Raw genomic sequence first — 26,897 nt, 5'->3', positions numbered from 1 at the left:
GTGCATTACTAGACCTTTTAATAGAGTCTCTTTTGGGCGCTGGGATAACTTTAACAGTTCTCCTGGCTACAAAGTCGTTTTTCTTTTTAATTATTTACGTTTTTTTAAACAAACGTAACATAACGTGTTTAATATTGAGCTTTACTGTTACGTGAATTGTATAACATTTGACACTAGCTTTCCAATCTTTATGCTAAACTAAGCTAACAGGCTGCTGGCCATAGCAAGCTAGCGCATTAGCATTGCATCCACAGACATAGCCTAAAGGCTAAATATTTAAATTGAGAATACATGATTAGGTTGAAAAAGTAACTTTATTTTCATACCAAAGTGATTCTTCTTAAAATATACTGTGCTTGTATCTACAGTGTTACGCAACAAAAACGATTTTATTCTGAAAGCAACACCGGAAGTGCAGCTTGCTTTCCTGTGTAACTTAACACTCGTAGTAAGAGACAGCACGTCTTCCCCCTTCAGGCTCCGGGAACATCACATCACTCCTGCAAAAACTCCTCGGAAACTAAGCGAGCAAGAGAACTGAGACGATGGGATTTTAAACTGGAGACTCGACATTAGGACATACTTATAATTTTAGCATCTCTTTTATTAGTGTGTGTCGTCCTCCGTGGAGCAACTTTACACCTTTGCACTGGATGCTGAGACGCTCAGAAATTGACAGGGGTCCTCATCTCTTCTACAGTCCTCAACGAGTTATACAACGCCATGAAAGGTAAGTCTCCTTTAGGTGTAGCTGATACTTAAAGTGTGTTTTCCAAACACACAGATTATTCTCTTCACAGATTTCTGTGCGTATTTCTTTATGGTGCGCGCTCCACATCTGGATGACATTACGGTATTGCGGTGCAGAAGTTGTGAAATACTTGGCAGTTTCGTTTTTTCTTCCAACACTTAGTTACATCCTATTGTAGGATATAACAAACCAATTCATGTTTGCACAATTAGACTGCGTATCCGGTAAAGGATTTTCTTTAACTTGTTGAATTTGTGTTATTTGTGTTTCCAATAATCCTTAACATGGAAAAGAAAGTTCCTGCATGACTGATGACCAGTGAACACCACTTGTTGTGCATGTGGTGTTCAGACTTGATTAACAGCTTTATTTGTGCTTATGCTCCAACCAGTAGCCACTTAAAGCAACATCGTGTATTTGTCTACGGTAATAACTTATTATTTTTCCAGGAGAAACTTAAGTGAAATAGCACTTTAACTCCCTCTGACCCCCACCAACAAACACACACTCAGCTCATCCCTCCCTGTCTCCCCTGTCTCCCCCGCTCAGTCCCATCTGTTTACCATTACCAGTGATGTTCTCTCTGCCCTGCTCCAATCCTCAGTGTAGTGCAGCAGAGTGTAATTAGGGTAACTGTCAACAACCCAGAGAAACCGCAGCCTGTGGCTTTTACAGTTCTCTGGACCTCCTATCTTCACACACACACACACACACACACACACACACACACACACACACACACATGCAGACTACAGATGTAACTCCACTATCTCCAACCTAATGCCTTGTTGGCTGCCTTCACTCTGGCAAACAGAGATCATTGTACTCAAGGATAACATTATGAATTATTGGCTCTGTGCAGCTTCCCTGTAGCGTTTCTTTCTGTTTTATTTAGTTTGTAGAGACCTACCAATTGCTTTAAACCCAATGTATGTAACCCCAGTAGCGTGCATATGACCTACTTGTGTTATGTTTTCTGATTATGTCTCACAGACGACTTTGCAGACGAGGAGGAAGTACAGTCTTTTGGATACAAGAGGTTCGGTGAGTAAAAAAAGTATTTTTTTCTTAAGGTGATAAAGCGAAATGTTGTGATTTAAACCATAAAAGTGTTTGGGCTTTGTTCTTTCCTCTTTCCTGCTGTTATTTCCCTTGAATCACCCTGATATTTATTGGAATGTCGGTCTAATTGAATCTTCTAGTTAACCCAAAAGACACATTTTTCACTTCATTACAGGACAGCAGGCTGCCAGAGCCTCATCTGTCCTGATATTTAGCTCGGGTGCTAATGGTTCTGCAGGGTTTGGGTAAAACATAAATGTGGCTGACAGTCTGTGAGGTCCACCTCACCACAGGCCCAACGACCGCTGACAGAGTTCACCGGATCAAGAAGTTCCAGAAACTCTTTTCTCTCTTTCATCCACTTAAATTGAGTCCCTTAAATGCGTTGACTCACACAAACATGCCGCAGGACCTCAAAAATGTGGAGTTACTCAAACTGAAATTGTAGTCAACATACAGTAAATCTCTCTGTTGTGGTGCAGACAGAGTTCACATGCATTCCGCTTGTGTGCAAGTGTAAGACGTGCACCATGTAGGCTTTGTAACTTAAAGCCCACTTAAAATCTGCATCTTTGGCTTGTTGTTTCTTCAATGGCATTTTTATTTCATAAATGCACATTTGTTTCTCGTACATGCTGCGTTAATGATCTTTAATCACAAATACTTCTATGCAGATTATCAGCTGGTTTCATTAATCCTCTAGTTGCTGCTGGTTTTTTTTTTTTTTAAGGCATATGTTTGCCATTAAGTGCATGCATTCATGCTTTTGGATAAAGAAGAAAAAAACTGGCAGCAAAGGGCAAACGCTGTGTCACACACACACTCAAACACATCATTAGTACTTTCCTTGGAGATGGAGCGCGTGCTCCATCACTGTTCTGTTGATTCAACATTGATTTGGGACGAGGAGCCTCTGTGTCTCTGTATTCAGGGTGTTGCTGCAGTATGAGTCAGTCGCACACAGTTCGGCCGAGGTCCGTGAGAGTGGATGTGAGACAGCGGCGTACAGCACCAGCTGAGAGGAATTCAAACTGTGTTAAAACACAATCTCTTTTATCCGAGTCACCCGAGTAGAAGCATCCTGTTTGTCTTTCTGTGTGAGCGCGTGCGAGTCCCGCTCATGGATTAGATTAGAGAGCTGCAGGGCGGGGAGCCAAATCACACTCGCTTTTAACTTTATTCAATTGAACTCTTGACGTTCGGAAGAGTGCGCAGAGAGAACTGCTGAACTCTGAGCCGACTGCTGTTGGCCTTCTCAGGGACACGACAGCTGTTTGGAGGGGCCGGCTCCGAGGGGCCGCCTCAACACTCCAGAGGCTTTTTCGTGCATAGAGCTGCAACCACCACAAACCCTCATTCTTCCACTATTAACACTGTAATCTCAGTACTCAGGGGGAAACAAGCAGCTTTAATTCATTGCATTCTCCCAGGAGGCTGATAGTGTTTGACTTGTTGTGATGTTTCAAAGCTGTGACTGTTGTTAAATCTGTGTCTGGTTTATAAAGCCACCACTGAGAACTCTCAATCGTGCAGGTTTTAAGAAGTGAGGGGTAAGAAAGGGCTTCTGTATACATACACATTTCACAGACTTTGCTATTACTGCTGACCATTTACTAAAGCGCTAAAGAATGTGAATCTTCCTTTCAGCAAGGAGGATGATAAGGTGTGTGTGCTTTACATTTTCTTCATGAAAATGTATAAAGAAAGATAAAGGAGCAGTGAAATGCCTCGAGGTCTCTTGGTTGGCTTCATCTGCCAAGAGAGTTGGAATCTCAGTTTCGTAAGACAATGCTGTAATGCAGTTGTAATAAAATCTGACACAGCTTCACACAATTCATCCACACCAACAAACGCTGACTTGCTTCCAGCTGCTCTGCATTAAAAAGTACGATGTGTAACAGTAACACACGTGTAAGAGTCACACTTAGTAACCATGTTGTTGAAATGTCTTTAAAAAGTACCTTTGGGGTTCTTTGTACGTTGGCTCACGTGGAAGTAACAAGTCAGCTTTCCGAAGATCAGAGAGAGAGACACACACACACACACACACACACACACACACACACACACACACACACACACACACACACACATTTTAAGCACACTAAACTGTTTCTGATATTCTATCTTACATAAGCGTTATCTAGAAGACATGCATACATCATGTATATTTACACAGACACACATTTTTCTACTTGTTTGTATTCAAATGGAAACGCACAACACACTCTCTCTCTCACACACACACACACACACACACACACACACACACACACCAGTACATTCACTGAGTGAATTCATCTGGTAATCCCATCTCTTTCCGTGCCAAGTTTTAGGCAGGCTGGAATTGCTTCCACAGTGCTCAAGCTTTAAACATATTTATTTTTCAGCGGGGGGTTGACATAAGAAGGCCATCAGAATAAAATAGAAATCTACCTGAGCATTGGCTGAACTCTTTAGAGCTGGTATAATCATCGGACATTGGCAGTCAGCGGTCGCCCCTTGGCCTAACTCAAACCAGGAAGCCTTCAGTTACAAAAACCTTGTAAATATAAAGTTTGGGTCACGTCTTTGTTAAAGAATAAAAATAACAATTGGCAATATAGACTCACAGATGCACCTGTTCAACTCAATGCATTTAGGCAGGTAGACATGATCTGGCCAAGCCTCAGACCAGGAAGAAAGGTGATTTAAGTGATTTTGAACGTGGCATGGTAGTTGGTTTGAGTACTTCAGAAACTGCTGATCTACTCGGGTTTTTAAGCATAACCATCTCTAGGGTTCACAGAGAGGGTAGTTGTTGATGATGGTAGAGGCATGGATCAATCCTGCCCTGTATCAACGGTTCAGGGTGGTTATGTGGAGTAATGCTGTGGGGGATGTTTTCTTGGCACACTTTGGGCCCTTTGGTACCAATTGAGCATCGTTTAAACGCACAGCCTTCCTGAGTATTGTTGTTTTTCATAATTCAGTGAGTTACATGTGACACCATATTTCATTTAAAATGCATTCACCACCATCCTGCAATCGACGCCATGTCCTGCGTCGCTGAAGGGTATTGCTGTATTGATTTTGAGTGGAGGCTTGCAGGTCTGCAGGTAGGAGTCAGGGCCAGGCCTGAGATAATGGAGGCTTGATGACTAAATGCAGCAGGTCCTCCTGGGATTTGCACTGTTGTCTGGAGGGGGGTCTTTCTCCCTCCGCTGCTTTGTCTCCTGTTCCCACACATGTGGGTTAGGAGAGGCCGGGCTCAGGAGGTTTGTGGCCGGCGTGGAACCCAGAGTGCACTAATCTATTTCCTGCACTTGTTATGGTTTCTCCAGCGAGGCCCTGAACATTCCTGGAGCCGAGCGTGGCGTTTGGGTGTCTTTGCCTGGAACCAGCTGTGTCAGCACAGCCGGGGCTCGGTTCGGTCCGGTGGGTTTCTCTGGCAAAGAGCGTCCCCCTGGTTTCACAACCAGCTGTAGTCCTAATGACATTTCACTTGCCACCTCATCCATCTTGGTTAACATGGATTCAAACATGGTTATGTTAACAATACTAGCCAGCGTTTGTCAGACCCTGACACAGTTAATATATACTGTCATGTAATACTTTCCAGTGTGTTCTTCAGAAAGTCTGAGGAGGATTCTTTGTGCACTTTGCTGTGGTTTCTTGGCCTTTCATTTTGTACAGAGTGGTGTTGTGGTATTCTGAAACTCTGGTATTCTTAGTTCTTTCTTAAAATTGCTGCATGATCACTTTAATGTTATGGTAAAGCCTATAAAGCCTTCTTCACTGTCTGCCATTCCACTGTCACAATGTTCCTTTGGCCTTCAGACTTCACAGTCGGCAAGCTTTCACAAACATTTATTTTCTGTGTGAGCAAAAGAACATTTAATAATGGACTTATATTTATCAGATGGACCCAAACACAAATTAATGATTATTTTTGCTCTTTGTATGCTAGATGGCAGCGACTGTTTGCTTTACATGTTACCGTATTGACTTAAACCAATCGGGTTCAGGCAGGGAACGAACGCTCCAGTTGAAAGAAGCTCCAGATGCAGACATACTTGACCTGAATCTGCAGCGGGTTAAACACCTGCTGTAGAGAGCGGACGATGGCAAAACACTTACTGAAGTCACCTGCTAAAGATGGGGCGGACCTGCAATACAACAAAGGGTTTCTCTTGGCCTAGTGATGCAATCAGGTGCTATTTATTTTTACTGATTTCAAGTCATTTCAAGACCATAAATTCATTTTAAAGCATATTCAGGAACACATGTTTCATTCTTTATACATGTTTTCCTTCTGTCAATGGTGTCATGCCTCTTCAACACCTGTTCTTGATTATGTGTGGTTTACTGGCCCACACCTGGTGCTTGTTGAGTATCAGTATAAACCTTATTGGGCCTTTGTTTGGCTCTGATGATGACCCTGGAGAGTCCAAATGTTTGCTGCACTTCAACTTTACGCTTGAACAATAATTTAAAAAAGAAATCTTCCCTTCATTTCATGTTATCTGGTGTTTCTCAATTGTGGTTTTGATCATATGCACTATTTTAAATCAGCCTGGGCACTTGGCATTTCTTTTGATTGCCTCGAAATCCTTCATACCGTCACGGTTTTGAAGTATCTAAAAACACCTCAAAGCACTTTAGAGAAAAATAGAAAAAGTGGTGAATTAAGTGTGCGTGCTTGTGTGAGTGAGAGAAAGAAAAATGTGAGCAGACAATTTATATTTCCCAAGGAGACACCCAGAAACAAGTATGTGATTTAAAATAATAAAGTCAGATGTCAGCCAGTGGCTTACAGAAACCACCTCCATGTCTCTCAGTTTCACATGTCAGGCTTAAGTCTTATTTGCTTTGTGCAGGGAGAAGAAAGTCCACCAAGAGATTCTTTTGGAGCGGGCTGTTAAAACTGAAGCCTCTGGGTGTAAACAAAAACAAGATGATGTACGGACCAGGGATGAGGGATTTCCTCATATCTGGTTTTGGGAGAATCTTACACCGGCGGACAGACGGGAGGGGAGATAACACCGAGATGTTGAATGAGCTAGAAGAGCAGGGGTCGCTGGGCGAGAGGGTACTTTATCCCAGGAGATTGAGAAGGGGAGTGTGAAGGAAGTGGGAGAAGGTGGAGGACACGCAGCCGGTTGTGGATGGATGAGTTTGGAGGCGCATGAGAGGAGCTCTTTGTGAGGAGATAAGGGTTTGTGAGGGTGTGTGTGATGGTAGTAGATACAGAGAAGAGGAGGGAGTTGTAACAGTGTAAGATCCAGCTGGAACTGTTTATCTGAAGCACAAACTACACACCTTTATGACAGAAGAGCATGTGCGCTTACACAGCCTATGCAATTAGAAAATCATTAGTTTTGCACTGCAGTTTTTTAAGACGTCATTACTCACGCTCACAGATGTTTAGACACGGTCTTATCTCTGTTATAATTCATTCCTTTCAACTTGGAATCCCACAGAACCATGTGAAAGTGAAGCGAACGGCTGCCAAAAGGGGAAATGGCAGCCGATCACAGAGGAACTTTATGAAAACACCATTTTTCTTTTTTCTTTCGGGTTTAATAGTACAGCCTAGGATAATGGAAGCAGTGGTGGAAATACATTTACACACATGCTCTCCACACAAGTGTATCATGTATCTACAGTACGTCTGTGAAGTTCAGTCAGCTCATTGTATACACTGCTAAATATAGCGTATAAATAAAGTAATATTTCAGGTGTTGCTGCTGCGCTCGTCCACAGCAGTGCATTGCTTAGCTTCTGTGGCGTTCCTCCGGTCTGCTTCTGCCGATAAGTACCTCATACAACCCCACTTTTGAAATAAATATCCCTTTAAGTAAATCATCTAATGACATGTTTCAACACTGGACAGCAGGTAGAGAAACTACAGCACTAAATGGTTTTAACATCACAGTCGGTTCTCCAAACTTTCCACCCCCTCCTCTCTCTCTCTCCTCTCTCTCTCTCTCTCTCTCTCTCTCTCTCTCTCTCTCTCTTCATTAGTCTGAGTAAAACAGCGGTAAAATGACTCCAGGCGCTAGATATGAAGAGCAGGCGTAGATCTGTGATGTTTTTGCCAGGACAACACATGTGCTGGTAGTTAGCTGCCATTTTCAATTTGGCCTGTTATCTTCAGTGACTTCTCTGACTCACCTTTTAGAGTGAGGAGAAACAGCAAAGTCCCTCTCCAGCTCTCACACACCATAATAACCCCAGTGTCCTTGAAGTGACCCACATGCAGATGTCAGGAGAGGGTTTCTGGAGTTTAGTAAGGCCCCCATTTAAGAGCATTTAAGGGGGTGTTCGCACGAGGGGCTTTGAATCAATGATTAGGTAATTAAATAAAAGAATAGCAGAGCGCAGAGAGGGCGCTCCAAGACACCTGCGTTCCTTTAACGCCTCCCCTGAAAAGTGTGTTTGATTTGGCGAGTTACAGTTCTTTGTTCTGCGGGGAACATGCTTCTACATTAGACGTTACATTCGTATTCCCTCCAGTGTGTGTGTGTGTGTGTGTGTGTGTGTGTGTGTGTGTGTGTGTGTGTGTGTGTGTGTGTGTGTACAATAAAGCAACATCACACAAACGGATAACTTTTGTGAGTCTCTTGTGTCCACAAAGTCTGAAAGTTCTCCAAACACCTCCAGCAGAAGAACACACACGCACACTTTAACAATGAGTTTGGGGATTCTAATTCCTCCTCTTTTAGTATAAGTAATAAAAGCTTCTCAAATCTGTTATTCATAGTCCAAAATGTTAATGAACGGGGGGAAAAAATGACTGTGAGCGTTGCCAAGATCAACCTACAGCTTCCTGGTTTGCAAAAAGGAGTTGAAGCGGAGAGGCACAGTGAGGAACTGCTCCAAACCTCTGTCGGATACATAATGACTATCACATTTTCCATGTGTGGCTAAGACTGCAGACTGAGGGAATTCACTAAATTCATTCTGGCACCTTTCAAAGCTCTGCACGATGCTTGTCGTGCATGCATATGGTTATTTAATAAATAAAAAAGGTATAAGACACAGTGTAGTTCTGCTGTTCACAGAGCTCAGTGAATGTGGGTGCTTCTCTTCTAGCTGCTCTGAAAATGTACAATTTGTCTTAATGTAGTCCACATTCGCATTAGTCTGGAGTCAGTAGCGTTTGCAGATATAACTGTGAGCATAGGATCACATGTGATGCTGTAACATACATTCACTTATGTGATGTACTGTATACTTCACCAGTTTATGTAGTTGCATGGAAACCTACTTTCTTTTCCAAAGATGTAAAATCCTGCTACTGTTGAAAAGGAGTTTTCACTGTCAAATTGTTCCCTAAAGTAAATCCTTTAATCCCCCCATGAATATGTATATATGTACAGAATAGATTATTGTGTTTAGTTAACAGAATGAAATATAGGATGATATGTGGTCCCTTCATCGGTATTCAGTTCCCCGTCTCTGCGCGGCACATATTGCCGAAGCTCTAAGGGTTGTGGAGACGCAGCAGTTTGATTACAAATTGTTTTCGGTAATCAGATCGTGCTGTTAGGAGTAATTAAGTAATCTCTTTGGTCCCCGATGGACCAGATTCTTCCACCATTCAAAGAGTAGTTTCCCTTCCCAGCACTTCTTCTTATTACCCTGAACAAACAGTTGTGGAGAGTAATTTGAAGCCATTGTCTGGTGTTGATTACCGCTTTCAGTAAGTGGTGTGATTCACGACCCAGATGTCAGACAGCTCCTCTTGACGCTTCGTGTTGACTTCAGGCTGCTCTGAGGTAGCAGAGCGTGCCATCCTCATGCCTGGAGTGTGTGTGTGTGTGTGTGTGTGTGTGTGTGTGTGTGTGTGTGTGTGTGTGTGTGTGTGTGTGTGTGTGTGTGTGTGTGTGTGTGTGTGTGTGTGTGTGTGTGTGTGTGTGTGTGTGTGTGTGTGTGTGTGTGTGTGTGTGTGTGTGTGTGTGTGTGTGTGTGTGTGTGTGTGTGTGTCTCAATAGATTGTTTTGGCAAAAAAAAACCCAAAAAAAAACCGACCTCTTCTTCCTTCAGGTTTTGTCATTCAGACTGACAGACCACACCCCCGCATCCGACCGCAGACGCGGTGGCCCACCCAGAAGCAACTCCAACAGTCGTGATGCCGCATAGCAGAAGGGGATTCCATTGTTTGGACCTGTTTTTATATTTTGTCTTGCTGACTTTGGAGGAAAAGTGTATCATTTTGTAATTGAACATTGTACACGTGGTTTGCTCTCGTTGCACCCTTGAATTTGAATTATTGAGCCTTCTTTACATGCATGTTTCTATTTACTGCTTCACTTACACTATGTTAAACTAATATAGGGTTTAAGAATCACCTAATGTGTAACTGAATAAACTCTCTAAAGTCTCTTTAAGATCGTCTAACCACCTGACGACACATAACTCACAGTTTTCATATTTTACCACCGGCCATGTTTTCTCAAAGCCGCCGTTAAATGATAGAGCTTCTTATTACACGCAACTCTGAAAATCACAGAGCGGCTTCCTCCACAATGACCATAATGATATACCGACATCACCCACAAGTGATACCGGAGCAGAAACCACCGGGTCTGATAGAAAATGTCAAGAAACACATTCGAAGAACGCAAACGGTGCTTTGGTGTAGACCTGTCCTCCGTCCATATGGCGGAGTCAGCGACGGTTGTAGCCAACATGGTGATGAGTTTGGCTGATGTGGGCATGGCCTGTAAAAAAACTTTCCCATCGAGATTTTCCTCAACAAAGTTCCTGTCAAGTATCCCAAAACTCTGCACAGCTCTTTAAAGCCTTCCTGGTTTTATCTGGCAGCACCTCAACAGAACTGGAGCTGTAGTTCAGTACATTTACATTTCAGACACAGTTTTAGTAGGACATAAAGTGCGACAGTGGACTGTTACGACAGCTGAAAAATGAGCTAGAATTGGCCTCTTCCTGTGCTGGATATTTTTTGTTTTAGATGTTTGAAGAACATAGTACATAGAGCAGCCTCAGAAGTGGACACAAAACTTAATTCAGACAACTGTCATCCATCAAGCAATCCCAGATTTTTAAGATTTAACATTAAACCAAATTCACTTTTGAGATCCCAACATCACACAGCTCAAAACAATGGTGAGCTTGTTGTTCTGTCTTGGTCATTTCACTACAATCGGAGTTGTTTCAGAACTTGCAACTAGTGGCCGCTATCGGTACTGTGTGTTTTTGCATTAGTCTCCAGTTCTCTGCTGTGGTGGTTGCAGCTCCTCTTTAAGGGGAATTACCTCAACCTTAAGTGTTGTCATTTGGCATGCAGGAGTAGAAAGTATACAGCTTCTTTACCACAACCAGGATGCTGTTTAGATAGATCAGACGTTTTGGAAAGAGGGTGCAAACAGGACAGAAAGATACTCTTTTGTGGGTTATTATCGCAGCTGCTCATCAGAGGGAAAATTGTATTTATTTTATTTCTGGGTTTCTCCGACTGCCGACATTTAGCTGTTTGTTTTTCTTTGAAGCACTTGCCAGTGCTCCGTCGGCACTGGGAGTCTTTGTGGCGGTAGTCACGTTTTGACAGGCACCTGAAGGAACCAGCGGGACATCTAGACATCGATCAGGTTTCACATCCTAGATCCCGAGAGTCAACTATAATATTGAAAATGCTGACTGACGATTACAGATTCTCACATTTTTGAAAGGGAATAAAATTCTAAATCCTGTATGGTGATGAAGTGCTGCACGTTGCACGTGAGGATTTCAGCTGACTGAAGACAAACCTGGTTTTCATTGGAAGTGTTTCTTTTGTTTCTTCTTGTCCTGCGCTGCTGCGTTCTCACTTTGAACTCACTTCTTCTTTTTGCTGATGGTGTTGTGTTTCCTTCGGCAGGCTATCAAATTCTGGATGCTAATGTAATGGTCATTAACCAATGGGCCATACACACACACACACACACACACACACACACACACACACACACAGAGAGACAAAAATAAACACACACACACTTACTACAGAGCTACAGTACAACGTTTTGGGGCGCTTATGTTTTGCTTTGTAACTAAAACCCAAGTCACTCCTTTGGGCCCCAAATCCCTTAGCTGAGTAAGTCCATTCCCGCTCCCCGCTCCATTGTTGATGTAGTTTTCTGGAAAGACGACCTGTTTGTGTAACTGCAGCGAGCGCTGAGTCTGTGCAGAGCCGCGCTGGGCGTCCGGGCTCGTAGGAGGGGGGGGGACAGGGTGGGAGGATGCTGTCGCGGCTTTCTTGCCTGTCTGACCGCAGCTCCTCTGAAAACCATTGTGGGAGAGTTTATCTTCTACCTTTACTCTGAGTTGAGAGATGAGACGTCATTATGGTAGGATGAGGGGTGAGCAGCTCGCTGGAAGACCACTCGAGATTCTTTCTGTTCAAGAAAGTGAACAAAGAAAAGAATCTAAACAAAGCAAACTCTTTTTTACATTTGTTAATAACACTAGAAAGGACACCTTATAATTATATGACCTCTATATAATGATTCATCCTGAACTTTTGCATTAAAGCTGATTAATTAACTCGCAAATTAATGTTTTTGTGTTGAAAATCACCGGATTCCTCTCAGCTCTACTGACAGTTTTAGTGTCTTTCAGCTCATTGTTTTGGTTTTACAGCCCATAACTCTTTCTTACGGTAAGGGCCGACGTCAAAATTGTCATACAAATACAAGGAACGGCGACGCGACTACCCAAGGTGCCACCTCTCACCGAAAACCAAACCAAGTAAGACACATAAACGCACAATCTCCTGTTGTGTGCTACATCTGTGAAACGGAAAAGCTAAAGAGCAAAATATTTCCCTCAGGAGTAGGGTTAGAACAAAACAAAGCTGTAACGGTGAAAGGTTAATATCGGGCATGGCTCTTAATGAATGCTTATGTTGTTGTGTGTCACCGTTACAGCTTTACAAGGTGATAATGCCAGGGTTTTCAGCAGGCATTAGCCTATCACCTTATAAAGTTGTGAAGTAAAGAGGCCAAAGAAAATCAGTTAATGCAGCTTTCAACATCTCCTGTGTCTGCCTCCCATGAGCAGAGATTTCCAGTATATTGCAAACTTGTACAATAAGTGGAAGCTGGCTGATATAAGTGTTTATGCACTAAGTAAGCCAAAATACGACTAAATAAAAACCCAAATGTTTTTCTTCTTTCCTTTTTTATTACGTGTATAATTGAACCTCATAAACCTGTCACTGAATCAAAGCAGAGCTGACGGATGAATTTGATCTTTCCGTAGAAAATAAGTCCTGCCTTGCTCCCCCACATTGAGGAGGCAGACAGTTGGAGCCGGGGAGAGCTGCTGGATGCTGCCATCTTGGTTGCCTCATAATTTGACAAGTCCTTTTGTTCGATGTCATATATTCTTTTTTTCTCTCCTTCCCATTATTACGTGGATGATCTGGACCATGTCATTGTCCTTGAGAGGTTCTTGGCTCACTGTGGACGATGTGACAGGGGTTACTGGCTTTTACAGTTCGTCCGTCACTGCTTTCGTTCCATCTATCAGATCTTTAAATCATTTTTCTTTCCAGCTCTCCCTCGTATTTTCTCACATTTCAATTTTTTCATCCTGCCTGTCTTTACTTTTCCTCTCACTCCTTCTTTCCCTTCTAGCCATGAGCATCATGCCCCCCTGTCTCATATGATGGAGGCGTATGGTTTCCATCACATGTAATAAAAGAGATGGAGCCTGAATCAGGCCACACATGGAGCCGGGATGGTGTCAGTTTCCTGCAGGGCCCCAGAGCCATCCCATGAACTCAGAACCCTTTGGCCCTAATTCTGCACTTCCTCTGATTGCATCATTGGCAGGTACAGCCTCAAAGTAAGAGCAGTTTGCTTCTTATACGACGGAGTATATTCTCCAAACTGTTAAACAGTCAGTTATTACGTGAGGTACCCATAAAGCCGGGACCTCCACTGCGAAAGAGCTTTGCACATTGGCTGTGGATTGTGTTCTCTGTGTGCTCTCTTTACATCTTCCTTTGAAGGAAAATCCATCCAAAAATACGACTACAAGAGCGGTTATTGTCTATGTCTTTGGTTGTTTGGTTGTTTGTGTAAAGAAGTAGAAAGCTTGTGGGGAAAGCAGGTACATCAAGGTCCAAAAGGGACTGATTAATGTCCACCAACACTGAAAGTTACACACACACACACACACACACATGTTGCAGCACTTGATTCAGTGCAGGCCACCTCACCATGCCATTGAGAAAGCTGAGCGGTGTATGACTCATTCATTGAGCCATCATCTCCCTCCTGACTGTAAAACATCTTGGCTTAGCTTACAGTGTATCAGAGATCTTGTAAAACTGAAACTTATTTCTGTTTGAGTAATGAAACGCAGATGGCATGAGAGATGACTGCTATTTCAGAAAACAATTGGGAAACAAACAACCAGATTTTGGCGCTCAGTGGCGCGCTCTGATTTCACAATCAGCAGATCAGCAGCCTTCCGCCCTCCTTATGATGTATTAAATATATATTTACTCAAGTATTGGAGTACAATTGAGCCACTTTAAGCTACTATGTTTATAATTTGTATGTTATCATAGCTTCCTCTTGGATGCGTGCTTATGATCATGAACCTATTGCTAAGCTTTCTTTCTTTATTCCACTGCCTAGAAATAGTGAAAAATAAAAAGTTACCTTCTTCACAGGGAGTATTTTTGATGCTTAGAGAGGACCTCTTCCACAGTTTGTCCTGAACTCCTCTCTTTGTCTTTAGTGCCAGGTACAATTCAGTGATTGCCCTCTTAGAGTAATCTGCACTCTGGTTCCTGGAAAGGGTTTGAGTGTGTGTTCGGCGAGGCAAGGATCCAAATCACAGTTTGTGTGACCTCAGCTCCCAGCTTTGTGTTCTCATCCGTTACTATAGCGTCCCTCCTGCTATTTACAGTAAATAAACATTGTCTTTTAATGAGCAGGGCCCACGCTGTTCAATTTATTTTGGCATTTCTGGAGCAAATGAATGGCCAGTTTGAGTTTTAAAAAAGAAAAGATGATGTTTGAGTAATTCTTTGTTTCAGGAAATGAGGCTGGTGAAGGACACAGGCTTGGAGACAGTTAATTATCACTAAAGTGGACACCGGATATTATTTCAACATAGAGGTTTTAGCAGGAACAATGGGGGGCTTTATCCAGCCAAAACACACAATGACAAGGGAAGCCATTTACATCAGAAAACCCACTGATGTGTTATTGTTGTTTTGGATAGATTCTTTGTCTTTGGAGCATCAGCTCTGTTTCGCTATGAGCGGTAAAAGTGTCGTTGTCAGCTTGTGGTCTGAGCATCCTGGACGATGGCTGGTTTTGTGGTTGTGGTCTGTCAGATCTGACCGTGTCTGACTGCGCAGGCGAAGGGGAAAGATGACATGACTGATTTAATGACATGCAGCCAAACTAAAGGAAACTGAGGCTCTGATGTTAAACTGTGAACAGGGAGGTTCAGTGTTCACTTGTTTGTTTCCACAGTCTGCTTCAAGTTCTCTTCCTAATTTTTAAATGTTTAATAAAAAAGCATGTCACCCTAGAAGCTTCTTTTTTTTTTTGTTTCATCACATCATGACTCCACATGCAGCCAAACTTCATATGCTTACAAACCTCAAGATATGTTATCCTTGGTTAGGATTGTTCTGCATCTGGGCCCTGTTAGTGTGACAGATATTTGAGAATGTGTGAAAGACGTTCGTCCTGACTGTCTCATATCCATCTGGCCATTTGTCATGTAAACAGCCAGTTTGGGAATCTGGAGCAATCCCATATCCAAGGGGTCTCTGTGGTACCCAATGCTGATGTTCGGCTATAGTATAGTCCTCTATAAGATATCATAATGCCTTGGATTCTGTTTTAAAATACAAACTGTGTTAAATCTAGCTAACAAAAACAGCCCAAGTTAGAGGACATGAATGTGACAATATAGTTTACAAAGCTACATCCCATGTAAGCAAGGTTTTGGTAATTTGCAGGTTACAAAACACAAAATTAAAACTGAGCTAAATGTGGTTGCAAAGTGAGCTTTATAGATATCTATAGTTATATAACCATTGTTTGAACATGATGTCAATGATTACATTTCAATGTGTAAATAGGAGTAGCTTCATACTGACATGTAGTCATTTAAATACAGTTCCTTTTCAACCCATTTCAGCCACGTGTAAACCTTAACACATGACTAAGGCTGGTTATTGAACCTCAAGTGACCAAAATGTTTCCAGAACTTTCAAATATTATTAGAATTATAATTATTTAGAAACTCTTCAACTGTAAAATAACCCACTCGATATGTATCTTGGTCGTATTTCTTAAAAAAGTTCAATCTTCAATCCTTTTTTATGTTACTTGTTTATGTTTTAAAAAGCATTAGCAACAGATATATAGTTATTTTATCATTTAAATAACTTTTAAGCCCAGTCTTAAGCATAATTCAGCCACTGATATTAACTCACTAGAAAAATAAACCAGTCAATACAATGAATGAATGGTAAACAGCTTCTTTAAGGGAAGAAAACAAACCCTGATATCTTCACTTATGCTGATGACATACATGCATTTAGAGCCATCACAAGGGTCCATGTAAAATAGATGAATGGCTATCCTAAATCTTCACTCAGCAGTCCAGCATCTGTGTCTTCTCCTTATTTGTTCTGCTCATCCAGGAAGTGACCCACTGGGAAATGAACAGCAAGCAGGTCACAACCCCTGACAAAGCCTTAGACAGCCCACTGGTATGTCGAAACCCGGGGGTTGAAGAGATTACAGCTGCTCCATCTGATGTCTGTGTGCTCATAGAGGAGCTGAACTCTCTCCTTTGTTGTTGTGTTGTCGGCCATGTTTTTCTGTGTTATGCCGGGTGTCCTCCATATTTGACAGCCAATGCAAAATTCTCCACTTATCCACTGAGCATCTGAAGATCAACAGTCGATGTGCACTGAAATGGAAAATCCTTTAGCCTGTGTAGTAGTTCATCCCCTAACAAAGTGTTGTGGCATCATTTCAGCGCAGCAGATTTGTAAACACTGTCGGCCTGTTTGGATTGGAACAGCAAACTCGGGCAGCGCTTTGATTACTGTGAACTGATGAACTGATACGCTTGCTTTATTGTGGAAGCATGCGTGAGCTGACACTTCAACATAACATGTCAGCAGTTATGAATGATTCAGACATGCATTCATTTATCATGGCTGTATTCCCAGAGTGCACTTCTCTGCTTACAGTTAAACCGGTGGCGAGGGAAGACTTTGGTAGTTCCTGATACACAGCTGTGTTAGCCGTGCTTAGTAACTGGCTCCACACCCAGAGCTGGAGCTGTGTTGTTAAAAGAGAAATGTATTTCAGGCATATACACAGCCCATTGAGGCTCTTTACACGATGAGCATCAGCCATGTTTTAGGGCTCTAAGAGCTGAGGTCACGCTCAGGTTTGTGGTACAATAGGCAGAAAACAACACACCACCCTCTTCTTGATTAACATCATGCTTTTTTTTCTCCACCTCTGTTAAAACATTTTTAAATATCAAGTTTGGTGAGTCTATACTATGTTTTGGAAACACAGGGAGTGCAGCTTTAGGCATGAAGTGAAGTAGGTCTGTATTTTAGCAGTGGTGTCATTTGAGTTGGCAAAGAATCAAAACTATGGAGGGATTAAATTCAAAAACCCTTTTTAACTTATTTAAAACGTTCTTTTACCGCACATATTTTGTTCTCTCAGGTTGGCCGAGCGCTGAGGAGATTCCAGCTGGCTTTGGTGTTTAACTGAGCACTAACGCTCGGTGATCATTATCAATCCCCTCACACCCATAAGAACGAGTCCAGTTGTTAACTTTGGCATCTAAGCTCCCAGCGGAGACCCTGACGAGCCAGTCAGCGTTGCATTTTTAATTTATTGAAGTATTACCTCATGTATAAAACTAGATGTGTGGCGAAGATCTTTGGCACTAAATGGTCTTGGCTCTTTACAGGTTGATGAATAATGGTCATGTGACTGACTGGCTTCTCGGGTGGTGATAGTCATGTATTGCACTCTTTGTGCTGCCATGTCGAATAAAAGCTATTCCTTCCAATTGTAAAGTGAGTTTTATTCCAGGTACTTGAATACCAGACCCCCCCCCCCCCCCCCCCCCCTACACACACACACACACACACACACACACACACACACACACACACACACACACACACACACACACACACACACACACAAACCTTTCCACACACATGCGCACACTTCCTGAATTGAAAATGAAACGCAGCTGTGTTCCCGTCAGCGCTGTGGATCTCGCCACTGATCTGTCATGAAAAATATCTTCAGAAATAAATATTCCGCAAAGGTCCCCACTAAATATGGCCTTTTTTATCCAAAGTCAACTGACGCTGCAAGAAAATAACTAAACTGGTGCGGAGTCACAGAGAGGCAGCATTTGATGTTGCACAAAAGTACATTACACATGATTTACTTTCACTAAAGTCTGAATCTTTGTGTCCACGAGAGAACTGAAACAGAGGAAGTTTTCTGAGGCTGAGTTCAGGAAAATAAGCACGTCACTGAGTGTAAACAAATCAGTGGGGGGGGATTGCTTTTGTGTCCCCTGCCCCTTCACCACCCGGGCCCTAAGGGAACTGCCGGACTCTTTAATGTAGACTCCAGGGCTGTTTGTCCAGATGTGGGACTCCTGGTAATGGAGAGCCCCTAGCTAACCACAAATTCTACCCACATGTCCTTTTTTAGACCTTTCTGCTCCAGACAAAAATATTTTATCATTTGTTCTTCCTTTCTCACACAGGGATCCAGGAGGGCACCCAGTGCACTAAGTGTAAGAATGAGTGGGCGCTGAAGATCTCCATAGCTCTGCTCTATGTGCTGTGTACTCTCCTCACCATCGCCGTCGCTGTGCTTGGATATAAAGGTAAGACGGCCCCCGTAAACTACACTCTGAACTCCACTACAATTACAGGATGACATTTCTAAATATCACTTCAGGGATGCAATTTGTTTCCTAAAATTGTAAAATGGTTTGCTTACAGTGTGCTGAGAGAGCGGGCGTCCAAACATATCATTTGTGCTGCCAAGAAATAAGAGCATTGCTGTTTGATGATTGTTTGAGTTCACTGAGACCTCATGTGTGTGTTTGTATGTATCATTATTGGCAACACGTATAAGAAATTTCATTCACCTCCATTGCATTAAGGTAGAGACAGATGCGTATTTCGTTGTAATCTGAGTAAACAGACCCTTAAAGTTCCAACCATGTCGCCTCTCTCTGTGCTTTAGCCTCTCTGTCTCCACCCAACAACCTTCTCTCAGTTTATTTTACCAACACCCGCAAAGCTCACTCCTCCAGGGAGGGTCTCAGGAGCTGAACTTCCTGATTGGCTTTTTCACATTTCTTCCAGGTCGGTAAACGGTCTTGCCGTCTCTCGGAGAATTGAACTGTGAATGTTCCTTCTATAATTGTGCTAAACACTCCAATATGCGACTGCGTATGTCCCCTCTTTATTTTCGGTTTGTGAAAGCTAACATGTTATGGGATTATCTGTGTGTCTTGACTGCATTATATGTCCCCTTATTCTCTGAGCTCAGTCGGTCCTGCTTGTTCCATGGTGCATGTTTTCATGCAGGCCTAATTGATCCCAGATGAGCAGTGAGTGAACTCAGTGCAACTCCAGCAGAACCCACTGAAATTGGGTTTTTACTGGCACTGAAGCACCGCTGTGTCAGAGGAACCACAGCTCAGGCTAAACACCCTCCCAGCTCCAGATGGTTATGTAGTGAGACCCAGAGTGCTCTATGCACTTAACATGTGTGCTTCTCTCTGTCCTCCATCACTGACCCACAGAGACGTCCTCTATGTGACTCTTTTGTTTTGATGCAATTTAACCTTAGAGGTTTGGCAGGGATTCAGTGACCCCTGTCTTCTCTCCTGCAGCCTGTTGTCTTGATTGACACGACCAAAAGCAATATGAGGTCATTCTCTGGACTCTGGAGGATTTAAGGCCCATTCATTTCCCTCAAAGTCAGTAAGAAAAGAGACTGCAGGAGGACATGACCTGGCAGTTTTCTTCACTCCTTGCGTGAATGTGTTTTTATTCTCGAACTCCAACCGGTTTTGAAATATAAACACTATTTTCCTGCTACAGCATTACTTGGTCTGATATGACCAGTAGCTCAGGGTGGCTAATGTAGAGCCAATGTTAGCAGACTTTAGTTGCTGTGTAACAGTTTCTGATTTTGTGACTCTCCTCTACTTGTGCTACTGTTACGCTATGCCTTAGCATGTCACAACACTTGAATGGTTTTTATCACAAAAGTAAAACAACATCGTTCCTCACTAGGAGACATATTTTATTTCTCGTTTCCTGTATGTGGTCCCAGGTCGCCTAGGGAAGTCCTGACGTCACCTCCAGGGGAGCTGGTGTTCTATTAGCCTTACTCAATGCAATCCATCATTAAACATTTCTTTCATCAGCCTTTCTGGACAAATGAAACATGTCCCTGGGGTTTACTATCCATATTCTAAGACAAATGTAACACAGCACTGGCTATTATTGCTTTTCAGCCACCACCAGTAGCCTCTTGTTTTACAACCCTTGGACCTGTAGGGTTTCTGCTAAAATAATGCTACCTCTGTATTTTGTACTTCTTTGCATGTGTGTTTTATGGTTAATTTTGCCACCACTGTATGATGCAATGCGTATCCCTAGAGGACAGAAGGCCTACCCGAACAGAACAGGCCCAGAAATGTCTGTATGTGGAAGTCTGCTGCTGCCAGTTTCCAGCCTATGTGTGAGTGTCGGTGAAATAAGAAATGTGCCATAGGTGTAGTGTATGGTTCAGCATGTGGACGTGAAGTGTCTTTTGTGCTCTGCAATGCTAAACAGTGTGTTCTGTGTCTGGAAACGTGTCCCATTTAGTTTGAAGTGAGGAACATTTCCTGTCCAACTAACCATTTTCTCTCATAACTAAAAGTTATTTGGAAATTCGAGGATATTTGTTAATGTGGTTTAAATCTGTTTATTTGTTCCATGAGACAACTTTAGGTGTGTTTCTAGAACGTCTAAAATGGGGAGGAAAGGAAACAAAAAATAGTTTTGACCATGTTGGTTAAACATTCACTTTCCAATATGAAGTTTTCCAAATATCTCAGTGTCTATTACTTAGGAGGCTATTTTAAATATATGTTTTACTTGCAGCCTGGATCATTTGCTTTTGAAGTCTTTAATGTTTGACATTTTGAAAATTACCCTTATTTGCTTTCTAGTTTTTGAGGTCAATACCACTGTTATAGTCATTTAATCAGTACGTTAAATATAAAACTAGAGAGTCAGAAGACAGTTAGCTTAATTTAGCATAAAGACTGGCAGCTGGGGAAAACAGATAGCCTAGCTCTCACCAAAAGTAAAAGAAAATAGGCTTACCAGCACCGTACAACCACAAAGTGTTGGTCTTTCACTTATTTAAACAAACGTGATACTGTATAACGTGTTAATTAATGAGCTTAAGACGTATGGGTTGGCAAACTTTGTTACCTTTGTACAGAGCCAGGCTAGCTGTTTCCAGTCTTTATGCTAAGCTAAGCTAGCCAGACGCTTGCTGTAGCTTCGTACTTAACAAGCAACAGTGGTGTCATTCTTCTCATCTGACTTTCACCAAAATGTCAAACTTTTGCTTAAAGTTTAATATACATTGGATATAAGCTAATGACTTACTGTTTTTATAATTAAGGCCGTTATTAGTGCTAATCAGGCTATTAATAAAAGGATTGCCCTGTGTCCTTATTTAGAGGGGTGGGTGGATTTAAACAAGCTTATCTTGTCTTTCTGGTGATTTGAAAGCCTTGTGATTGGGAGCAAACAGCTGGGATGTAGTTTCCCACCAGAGGAGCACATGCAGTCCCCAGTTAAAGGATGTGTCCCCCTGGCGAGGCTGGTGGTAGAAGTGGGCTGATTCCCTGGAATCCCAGACACATTCCAGAGGAAATGAACGCTGGTGTCGCCTGTGGGGGCGTGAAGAGCCTCCCTGCCACAGCGTCTGTCTCCTCTGGGCTGTCTTTGATCCGCCTGTTTACTGAAGACCCCCACTATGTCACTTCCTGTCCCCCAGGGCCCTCACCAGTGTCTCTCCATGTACCTCCAACCTTGATGTCTTTCATTGACCACCCACTCCATCTTTGCGGAATCAATGTTTCTTCCTCCCTCCTTCACAGTGCCTACCTTTTTCTGTCTCTCACTCGAAATTTCATTGCACTCCACATTCCGCTTACCCACCTTCTGTCACACTCTAAACATGGTCTAACTCAAGAGATTACATTAATCGAGTCCAGCATTATTACATGCCTACAAGACATCTCTTATAGTATCTGTCAGTGGTTTCCTCTCTGATCCCTTTTATATATGATGTCTGTGGTTGCAGGCAATTCTGGTCTGTTAATAAAGGACGGAGCCTGTGATGAGACTGTGACACTAACCTTTGTCCTACCTGTCCTGTTTTTCTTCCAGTGGTGCAAAGAGTTGACAGTGTGTCTGAAGGTATTGCTAACTATGGAGGAAAGATAATTGCTGTTGAGACGGATTTGAAAAATCTAGGTAAGTTCCATGTATCTTGGCTTGAAGTGAAGTAAAAGATACAGTGAGAAGCTGAAAGAAAAATTGTAACGTACTGTACAAATCTCCCTTGTCAGGTGATCAAGCAGGGATGAAGTCGGAGAATACCACCACAGAGATCCAGACTTTTAAAAACAGCATCTGGTCTCTCCAGAGGCAGCTGTCTGCGGTGGAGGAACGCATCCACGGCGATCAAGTTATGCTGAGTCATCTGCAGAACATTGACTCAGACATCCGGGACAGCCAGGGCTCCATTCAGGGTGAGCTTGATGGCAACACAGCCACTTTGCACATTGTAAATGGCACCCTGCAGTCTTATGGCGGCACCATTGGAGGTCTGCAGGACGACACAGCCCGGCTGCAGAGAGAACTCCAGCAACAGGTGAAACTTCAGGACCAGGCGCTGCTCAGCATCAGCAGCCTCAACTTCACTCAGGCCCAGCAGAGAGGCCTCATCGCCGTTCTGCAGCGCTCAGTGGATGACACCAGCCAGGCCATCCAGAAAATGCGCAATGACTTTCAAAGCCTCGAGCAGACGGCCCGGCAGACACGCTCTGACACTGAGTGGCTTCGTAGTAAGGTGGAAAACCTTCAGGTCATGGCCAGTAATACCTCAGCTCTTGCAAAAGCCAACAACGACAGCCTAGATGACGTGGGATCACAGCTGGCTTTAATGACCAACCAGCTCCAGAACACCAGTAGCCTGGCTGATGCTCACGACCAGACCCTGCGGGAGATTTTGGACCAGCAGAGGGACTTCAGTAACCTAACATCCATCAAGTTTGACCGGCTGGAGGTGAGGCTGGATGAGTCAGAGCAGAGTATGGACCGCGTGACCGGCAACATCAGCTTCACCACGCAGCTCCTGGGTGCCATCAACCTAAACCTGAACGACTTACGCACTTGTTCCGAGACCGTCGGCCGTCACTCGGATTTCTTGGTAAACCTCAACAGCAGCGTGACAGATGTGAGGACAGATGCAACCAGTTTGAAGTCCCAACAGGAAGAGCTGGCAGCACGTGTGGACAAGGAGGTCACCAACCTCTCTATTGTCATGGAGGAGATGAAGCTGGTGGACAACAAGCACTCACAGCTTATAACCAACTTCACTATTTTACAAGGTGAGGGATATTTGGCTGAAGTGTGTTGTACTAATGAAAGTGGGCAGGCTTCCAAATAGAACACCGGAAGGTTGTGAGTTCAATACCAAGGGCTGCCACTATTGTGCCCCTGAGCAAGGTACTTAACACCGAGTTGCTCCAGGGGGACTGTCCCTGTAGTTATATTTCACTGTAAGTGGCTCTGGATAAGAGCATCTGCTAAAGGACAAATGTAAATAACAATGTCATGTCTGTACACTAAATATAAAGCTACAGCCAGCAGCTTGTTATCTTAGCTTAGCACATAGACTGGAAACAGCTAGCATAACAAATTCCACCTACCAGCATTTGTAAAACTCATTAATTAACATGTTGTGTGTTGTTAATTTGCACAAAAACCAATGTGTTATGTTATGTTGAGGTTATGCGGCTAACTGGCTACTCGCTATAGCCGTCGTATCCATTTTCTAACTCCCAGCAAGAAAGTAAATAAGTGTTTTTCCCAAAATGTGGCACTGATCTTACCTGTAAGTTTGTTTCACTAGTTTACAGTTAATCTTATTTTCCAGGCCCTCCTGGTCCCAGAGGGTCAAGAGGAGACAAAGGACCTCAGGGACCATCTGGTCAGCCTGGCCAGAAGGGAGAGAAAGGTGAAAAGGGTGGTCCAGGGATACGAGGACCCAAAGGAGAGCAGGGTTTCCCAGGACAACCAGGTCTGCCAGGGTTAAAAGGCCTGCCAGGCATACCCGGCAGCTCCGGATCCAAGGGTTCCCGAGGGTCAGGAGGGAGGGCCGGACCTCCTGGAACTAAAGGAGAGCCGGGTACTAACGGTCTGCCTGGAAGAGACGGACAGACAGGTCCCCAGGGGGCACAGGGCCTACCGGGTATCAGAGGCGCAATGGGGCCAGCTGGTGAGCAAGGGCCAAGGGGACTGCCGGGACCAGTGGGGCCTCCGGGGCCAACAGGACCACCGGGACAACCAGGACAACCGGGACAACCAGGGGTCCCAATCCAGGCTCCTTTAATACCTTTGGGCCCTGTATCTCTGCAGGATGAGGCAGTAGCTCCTACACTCTGGGACCCAGGTACAACTCTAAGTCTTATCACCAGCTTGAATGTTTCCTGTAATTTCTATTATTTTATATAGATATTGAGGTATACCAATTTGATAACCTATCGTTATTGTTAATATGGTAGTTTTTGACTCTGTTTTACAGGATGCCCTTTTGAGTGGTCAAACTACAGAGACAAGTGCTACTTTTTCTCGAAAGACCTGCACAGTTTCAAAGACGCAAAGGCAACTTGTGAGTCAACGTCTGCTTCACTGTTGATCATCAATGATATGGAGGAACAGGTGACTAAAAACTATTCTTAACCACTTAAAGAATAAAAAACACTAAAATCTTTATGTACTGGAAGGAAAGGTTGTGCTTGCTCTGTGATATGTGAGGTCACTTATCTGTTGACTTGTTCTGTCCTCATGTGATCTCAGAAATGGCTGAAGAAGCAGACTGTTGGAAAAGGCTACTTCTGGATGGGTCTGACCGACATGCTGGAGGAGAACGTTTGGCGCTGGCTGGACGGGACTGAACCTGCTTTCACGTCAGTATTAAATTAGGAAACACAATCATAAGGAATCTCTCATCCTGTATGAAAGTAGGTGCTGTTCCTCAGATGGATATTCTATTTCAGAGCTGTTCCAATAATAATAGCAAGCGGTTGGTTTTCACTTACATGAAACGACACCAAATAAACACGCAAGGGCAACGCTCCACTCCTCTATTCCTATTGCCCAATCAAACAAAATACATACTTCCACATTAAATAAACTTTATGTATTCAGGGTGGTCCAATCAGAGCAGCACTCTCTTGCAACTAAAGCAAAAACCCAACATTTAGACAAACAATAAAGCTTACAGAACTGCAAATAAAGGATATAGACACAATTACGAAATTCATCAAATCAGCACTGAATAAAATCTCAACACGGCAATATAGGATGAAAGCTTAGTTAACCTCATATATCTACACTTCCTAATTAATCATTTAAAATCTGGCAAAGACAGCAGATGATGATGCAACTGCAATTCCTGCTCCCGTTTATTCTCCCTTCCTCCGCTGTGGTTTTCCACCAGACTCGCAGAAGAAAACCTGTAAATCTAATGTGTGATCGCCCCCTCTTGTTTGCCTGCAGGAAGTGGAAGTCTGGTCAGCCCGACAACTGGGGCCATGGGCATGGAATGGGAGAAGACTGTGCCGGGCTCACCCATGAAGGGATGTGGAATGATTTCTTCTGTGAAGATCTCATAAGCTACATCTGTGAGAAGGAAATGGAAACCCGTACGTCTGTTTTTGTCTTCTTTCTCCTTTCACAAATGTCACGTTAAGGGTTATTTCCTCTGAAGTTTCCCAATGTCATTCTGTATCTTTATCTGCAGTGAGATTGACTGGATCGTAGCGATGTCTTGATGGAGCTTGCAGTGAGCAGCTAGACTTCCCCCATGTGGCACTGGTCCACCGACACGGCACATGGAGAGTCCGTACGGAGAGAGCAAAGGGACAATTTTGAGATGAGCCCAGGGCTGCAGCAGCGAAATTCTCTCCAATGCTGAAGTGATGCCTTTCTCCTCCAAAGTGAACACAGTCCAACATTACCAGCAAGTGCAATACAGCAGGGCAATCACAGAAGGAGGACTTTTGTTTTTTTAAAGTACCAAATCACCAATTGATTTATATATATAATTTTTTTAATGTTTTTTTAAATATATTTTATAAAACTGTATTCTATGCGCAACTGAATATCTGAATGTATATTTCATTATGCAAGTTTTGTAGGAAGTTATAAATTCTATGAAGCCATGTGGATTTACCGTAGTGCTTTTCATAACATATACTGTAATTGTCTTAAAATGAAAAGGTGCAAAATGATGCGCAAAACACATGAAATGTCGCTGATATGCTATCTTTGAGGAACCTGATATCTATCCTCATGAATGTCTATATAGCATTTTCCTTTATATGAGTAAACCAAATGAAGCATTTACACATAAATACAGAAAAATGTCACAATCAGCTTGTTTTAGTTCAAGACTGCACGTTTACAGTTTAATACTCTGTGTATGATACAGTATTTTGTGATTATGAGATTTATTTTTCACTATTACAGACGTACATATGTTTATGAATATGAATCCTACCTACAAATATAAAATGTGCCATTTTCTGCACTCAGGTACTGTTTCCTGTTAACAAAAACACTTGAGTTTAAACAACACTACGAAAGATGAAGGAAACACTCACAAATAAATATGTAAAAACCCACGAGGTGTTTGTAGTTATTGGCTTATTTCTACATTTTTATGCAGATCCAGATAAA

General features: G+C 42.9%; 1 protein-coding gene across 1 annotated transcript; it reads left to right on the top strand.

Moving 5' to 3' along the window:
- Nucleotides 1-462: 462 nt before the first annotated feature.
- LOC115025515 (collectin-12-like) lies at nt 463-26,783 on the top strand. The gene is given in 11 exon segments (XM_029457836.1): nt 463-686; nt 688-730; nt 1,745-1,795; nt 18,605-18,727; nt 22,317-22,403; nt 22,499-23,542; nt 24,091-24,606; nt 24,739-24,875; nt 25,014-25,123; nt 25,716-25,861; nt 25,960-26,783. Coding segments are annotated over 11 exon segments (2,310 nt in total). The 5' UTR covers nt 463-653; the 3' UTR covers nt 25,980-26,783.
- The last annotated feature ends 114 nt before the right edge of the window (nt 26,784-26,897 follow it).

This window comes from Cottoperca gobio, chromosome 20 (assembly GCF_900634415.1).
Source record: "Cottoperca gobio chromosome 20, fCotGob3.1, whole genome shotgun sequence".
NCBI classification, from domain to species: domain Eukaryota; kingdom Metazoa; phylum Chordata; class Actinopteri; order Perciformes; family Bovichtidae; genus Cottoperca; species Cottoperca gobio.
Note: the sequence above shows the minus strand (reverse complement) of the source record. Positions and strands in the feature narration are given on the sequence as shown.